The following is a 6,424-nucleotide window of genomic DNA, read 5'->3' on the forward strand; positions in this document are numbered from 1 at the left end:
CCAACTCAAACCCTAAGAAATCATCGAAATGGAGGAAAACCAATCGGTTAGAATGGAGGAGTTACCTTCAAGGATCGATTTCCCTTCGTTTCCTCTTCAAATCGGGTGGAGGATGGAGTGGATCTAGAGGACGAGGGGGAGGGGCGGCGCCATGGAGGTCGGGTCCTGTGCAGGAGTGGAGGAAATAAGAAAGGGGGCATGAGGAAGATGACGGCTGGCGATTGGGCCTATATTCGGTTGAGTCGCGCCACGGCGCATGGCGCAACTCAGTCGCGCCAAAATATGTGGCGCGACTCCGCCTTGCCACGTCATCCGCCGCATCGCGCGTGTGCCAGCGTGGCAGTTTGATCACGCCAAAGCATGTAGCGTGACTCTTCAGGAAGTCACGCCACGTAATTTTGCGCGACCAAAAGGACTAGTTTTCAAAAATTTAGATTGGTACGAGTTATTTATAAAATATTAGATTAAAAAGAATTAAAATAAAAAATCCCCACTCTACCTCATCCCCATCTTCCTTCTTCCCCGTCCCCTCCGGCCTCCCCAATCCAAAACCCCACCAACACAGTGACAGCAAGCACTAACCCCCAGCCAGCCTCCCATGGCTACGGCGCCCCTTGCCTTCCGCTTCCCCTTCCCCTTCCCTTCCGCGTCACGCCCGCCTCCTCCCAGGACCCTGGCCCCGCCGGCCCCGCGCCGCCTCCCTCCGCGCCTCGCCGCCGCGGCCACGCGACGGTTCCGTCCGCCCACCGCGGATGACGAGCCCCCAGAGGCCGCGGAGGATTCGTCCCACGGCCTCAACCGCTACGACCAGCTTGCGCGCAGCGTCGAGCGCGCCCGGAGCCGGCAGCCCGAGATCACCCCCGACCACCCGCTCTTCTCGTCCCCCTCCTCGGCCGGCGGCGCAGGCGGCGGGAGCTACGACCCCGACGACGAGTTCTTCGACGAGATCGACCGCGCCATTGCCGAGAAGAGGGAGGAGTTCACGCGGCGTGGGCTCATCAAGCCGTCCCCTGCTTCGCCGCCGTCGTCGCAGACGCAGCCCGAGGACGAGGTCCTCGCCGACGAGCTCTCCCCCGAGGAGGTGATCGACCTCGACGAGATTCGGAAGCTGCAGGGACTCAGTGTTGTGTCCGTGGCGGACGAGGAGGACGAGGAGGCCGAGGGGGGCGAGGACGAGGATGGACACGATGGCTTGCCGCTCGACGAGGATGAGGAAGGCTTCGATGTGGCCGAGGAGCTCGGGCTCGAAGGGGCCAGGATGCGGCAGCCGGCCTTCCGCATGACGCTTGCCGAGCTCCTCGACGAGAGCAAGCTCGTCCCGGTGGCCGTGACGGGAGACCAGGATGTCGCGCTTGCGGGGGTGCAGAGCGACGCCAGCCTCGTGGCAGCGGGTGACCTCTTTGTGTGCGTGGGAGAGGAGGGGCTCGCCGGCCTCACCGAGGCCGACAAGCGAGGGGCCGTTGCCGTCGTAGCTGACCAGGACGTCAACATCGAGGGCACCCTGGCCTGCCGCGCGCTGGTCATTGTGGATGACATTGTGACCGCGCTCCGCGTGCTCCCTGCCTGCCTCTACAGGCGGCCGTCCGTGGACATGGCGGTCATAGGTGTCACTGGCACGGATGGGGTCACCACCACAACTCACCTGATCAAAGCAGTGTACGAGTCCATGGGGGTGAGGACTGGCATGGTGGGCGTTCTTGGGGCCTATGCTTTCGGCAGCAACAAGCTTGAAGCACGACCTGATGCATCTGGTGATCCCATTGCCGTGCAGAAGCTGATGGCAACAATGTTGCACAATGGCGCCGAGGCAGTTGTGTTGGAGACAGCCACTGATGGGATGCCTCCATCTGGTGTGGACAGTGATATAGATTATGATATTGCCGTGCTGACTAATGTTAGGCACACTGATGGGGAGGATAGCATGACATATGAGGAGTATATGAGCAGCATGGCTTCCTTGTTCTCCAGAATGGTGGACCCTGAGCGCCATCGTAAAGTGGTAAACATCGATGATCCAAGTGCCCCATTCTTCGCTGCACATGGGGGGCATGATGTCCCTGTGGTGACATATTCGTTTGAGAACAAGAAGGCTGATGTGCACACTCTCAAATACCAGCTTTCCCTGTTTGAGACAGAGGTTTTGGTACAGACACCGCATGGGATCCTCGAGATCTCCTCAGGGCTGCTTGGAAGGGATAACATCTACAACATCCTTGCAACTGTGGCAGTTGGTATTGCAGTGGTTGCACCACTGGAGGACATAGTCAGGGGCATAGAAGAGGTGGATGCTATCCCAGGCCGGTGTGAGCTAATTGATGAGGAGCAAGCGTTCGGGGTAATTGTTGATCATGCGAGGACACCAGAAGCTTTGTCGAGGCTTCTGGATGGTGTAAGGGAGCTGGGCCCACGCCGGATCGTCACTGGTATGATAATTTCTTCTGTAGTTTTTGTTAGCAATTGCACACTGCCTACACAGAGTTGTATCAGTCTTGAATTGTTGATTAGTTGTACGTGGTGCTATATTCTCATTATTATCCTGGTTATAGCATATGAACTGAACCTCCTGCCATGCTGTTCTATTTAGTTGTTGGATGTTGTGGTGAGAAAGAAAGAGGGAAGAGGCCGGTGATGACAAAGATTGCAGCTGATAAAAGTGATGTTGTCATGTTGACATCAGACAATCCTGCAAATGAAGATCCATGTATGCTTCATAATTAATATCTAATTTTAGATCATATGTCAGATAAATCCATACTGTGCTGAATTTCACACAAATTTGTTGCTCTGTTCTGAACAGTGGATATCCTTGATGATATGTTGGCGGGTGTAGGCTGGACCATGGAAGAATACTTGAAACATGGTGCTAACGATTATTATCCACCCCTTCAAAATGGACATAGGCTCTTCTTACATGACATTAGAAGAGTTGCAGTGCGAGCTGCTGTTGCAATGGGCGAACAAGGCGACGTGGTGGTATGTTTTCTCCAAAGCTTCCTGTTATCAGGAAGAATTCTCTTTAGCTAAGCCTCTGTCCATATAACTGTGTTGTGAAGAAATTTTAAAACTGGTAGGCCTAGTTCTCCATGCATACATCTTTTACAGAAATGCTTACATAAGATGGCATTAACCCTAATATGTTCTGTATAAAGGAGTTAAATAATATAGTCTCTGTCTCATTAGTCACTAGTTTCTTCTATCTAAAATAAAAGAATTTTGCTGATTTATTGCTGTATCCAATTTATAGAATTGATATAGCATTTAATTGCTATCATTTAGCAAAATGGAACACTGCATAGGCATCCATCTTTCGGCTTGAGAATTTCACAGGATAGAGATATAATATAAGAAATAGGCTATCAAGTAACTCTAAATGAATTGTGGATATATCTGTATCCTTAACATACTGAAACGACTGCCATTTCTCGTATCAAACCTATAGCGATTCATAAAAGCTAAATCTTGTAATTAATAGTGGGCCAATAACGAATATTTTTGCATATGTATTAAGATGCTTGGTCTGATTTCAAAATTACCGAGTTCTTTATGTTGTTTTCATTGCAAAATGATGGATCTCCTTCCGTAACTTTCCAATTACGAGTACGAGAGTTGAAAGACATGAAAATTCTCAATTCTCTACGGCGTCTAGGAGATATAATATTTTCAGGAACAAGAAAACCAGAAGAATCTTTTTCTCTCTTCACTACCATTCCGCGTCTTCGACTTCGATTAGTTCTTCTGTTGTCTATGTGACAAGTACTGGAAGGACAATTAAAAGATGTTACTGTTATTGTATCACTATCTAGAAAGTGGTAATTGATACATTAATGTTGTGATGACAAAGTAATCTTATTTCTTTAAACCATGCCAGTTATAATGAAGTAGTGTTCACCTTGATCCCTTTTTTGGTTCATCATGATCCTGACAGTTTTGCTTCTCCCTTCAGGTTATCACTGGCAAAGGGAACGACACTTATCAGATTGAAGGTGATAAAAGTGAGTTTTTTGATGACAGGGAAGAGTGCCGAGAAGCATTACAATATGTTGATCAGTTGCATCGAGCTGGAATTGACACCTCAGAGTTCCCTTGGCGGTATGTTTCTTCTAAATCACTGGTTACTATGTCTCATTCTTGTGAGTTTGGACTTATTGCCAAGTGATTGAGCTCTTTCAAACATTTTTCCCAAGTATGACAGAAAAGTCCACAATGCACAGAAATCATAACCTGTTAATTTCAAAACATTAATTCCTTATAATTACCTTGCAATTATTGATTTCACATGCAGATTCTAGAGCTTCACCTATACTGATTTGTATGAAATTTTCATCTCACATGAAAATCACCAATCTATTATTTTTCTCTTTTTGTTGTCACAGGTTACCAGAAAGCCACTGATTTTGGTTTAGTCAAGATAGTTGAGTTTATCTACTCAAGGAACAAATGTCAGATTCCCAGTTCTACTAGTACGAGCTTTTCAGGGATAGGCTGTCCTAGCCTGCAAGAAATTCGTCCTGCGAGTGCTGAGTTTTCTAACCAAAGTGCTAACGACTAACAAAAAAATTAGCCTATCAGTTATTCTGTTGTACTGCCAGATGGTCCATGGAACTTCCCGTCCAGTAAATTGTGGTTGCTTTGATAATGGATTGGTGAAGCTTCCTGGTGTCAAAAAAAGAATGTAAGGGCTTTCTGGCATTACAATTTCAAAAACAGCATGTCCCATGGCAGTGAATATAAGATCTTTTGGAATTGGAAGTTAACTTTTCTGTTATCATGCTATCTATATTGAGCCTCACAGAATGTCTTTTCAGTTGACAATTCATCTAGATAGTTTCATTTTTATCTTACAATTCATCTAAATTATTCATAGCTAATAACTAGCACTCTCTTTACTGTATCTAACAAATTATTCAGATAGAGTTTCAGCTCCTGAATTCCTGATAGATTTTATTCTGTGCTTACTCTTTTGTGCTACATGATAGATTTGAGTCTTAAAGCATATGCTCGTGAATGGTCTAGTGCCTGTGCCTACTTTATGATACATTATTAGGTCAACTTCATGCTTAATATAAGCTCATGAATAGTTCGTTGTGCCTGAATTATTAGGTCAGCTGCATGCTTAATATAAGCTCATGAATAGTTCGTAGTGCCTGAATTTTCAGTATGCACCAGCCATTGTGTCCTGTTGCACTCTATCACAATGTTGCTTATTCTGGTTATAATAAAACTATGCCTGCTATGTCTCAAAAAATCACCTCCACATACTATCTGGAGTTCTGGACTATTTTGATCCAAGTAAAGTAACAGCTGACCTTTTTAGTATGGTAAATGTTTCGTTTTGATTTTTCAGCTATATGACAATGCTTGTTTATTGCACGATTGCTACTTGTCTAAGTGCACTGGGCCTCTGATTTTATTCAGGCATATGTAGCAAATCTTCCCACTTTTAAGATTATACAATACTATTCTGCCATTCTACATGTACAATACCATGTAGTTAAATATTTTAACGCCAGATATTCCAAATTTCCAACATGTCCATCTGACTTTCTTGTTCTTATTGCAGTATTTCCTTTCAATTTCTTTGTTGATACTTCCAATTTCCTACCTTCATGCCTGAAAGACAGCAACAGCGCCCTTGGGAAGCGGCGATGAGGAAGGTGCGGGCGGCGCCGGAACAGGATCCGCGCGTCCCCGACGCGTGTAGACATTGGTGATGACGCGCGCCGGAGCCTGGAGAGGCGGGAAGCCCGGTGGTGGGCCGTGCGCGGCGGCGCCCGGGGACATCTGCGCCGCAGGAAGTGCTGGCGAGATGCAGTCAGGACGCGGAGACGCAGCTAGCGATGACGACGGTGCCGCGCGTGGCGCGGGGGTGGGTGGTGCCGGGGCCGCGCATGGCACGGGGGAAGCCAGCGCGCGCCGTCCTGGTGGGACGTACAGTGCGGGCACTGGCACAAGGGGCAGCACCACAGGGTCCTCGGGCGCAAGTGTGGAGGCGCCTGTGGTGTCTGTCGACGATCCGGAGTCGCCTGGAAGAGTTCCTGCTGGCAAAAGCTTGTGCTATGGTCCAATAGGATCAGAAACAGTGTCAGGAGCATCAAGAAACTGGAAGGTAGCGGGAGAGCGTGGTGCCGTGGTCCATCGCAATCAGCAAAGGGAAAGGCAGTTTCATCAAAGATGACATGCCTCGAGATGATGATGCAGTTGGAAGAGAGGTCAAGGTGGGGCGAGTTTGTGGGGAGTTGTGGCAAATAGGTTGGGATAACATTTGCAGCCGAAGACCCGTAGATGATCATACACCGTAGATGATCATACACCGGTAGAGTGCCATACAAAGCTAGATGCGGTGTAGAGAAAACAAGGGTCTTGGTTGGCAAGATGTTAAGCAGCCCTGTCGCGGTGGAGAGTGCCTCGACCTAATATGAGGGAG

The 6,424-nt window shown here is 48.1% G+C and overlaps 1 protein-coding gene across 1 annotated transcript; it reads left to right on the plus strand.

Annotated features, from left to right (window-relative positions):
• Nucleotides 1-507: 507 nt before the first annotated feature.
• Nucleotides 508-4,765, plus strand: LOC120689779 (UDP-N-acetylmuramoyl-L-alanyl-D-glutamate--2,6-diaminopimelate ligase MurE homolog, chloroplastic). Its single transcript, XM_039972178.1, has 5 exons — nt 508-2,423; nt 2,585-2,701; nt 2,798-2,973; nt 3,944-4,089; nt 4,374-4,765. Exons 1-5 carry the CDS (start codon nt 599-601, stop codon nt 4,390-4,392), a joined length of 2,283 nt encoding a protein of 760 aa, XP_039828112.1. The 5' UTR covers nt 508-598; the 3' UTR covers nt 4,393-4,765.
• Nucleotides 4,766-6,424: the final 1,659 nt, after the last annotated feature.

Source organism: Panicum virgatum, chromosome 9N, assembly GCF_016808335.1.
Source record: "Panicum virgatum strain AP13 chromosome 9N, P.virgatum_v5, whole genome shotgun sequence".
Classification (NCBI taxonomy): Eukaryota; Viridiplantae; Streptophyta; class Magnoliopsida; order Poales; family Poaceae; genus Panicum; species Panicum virgatum.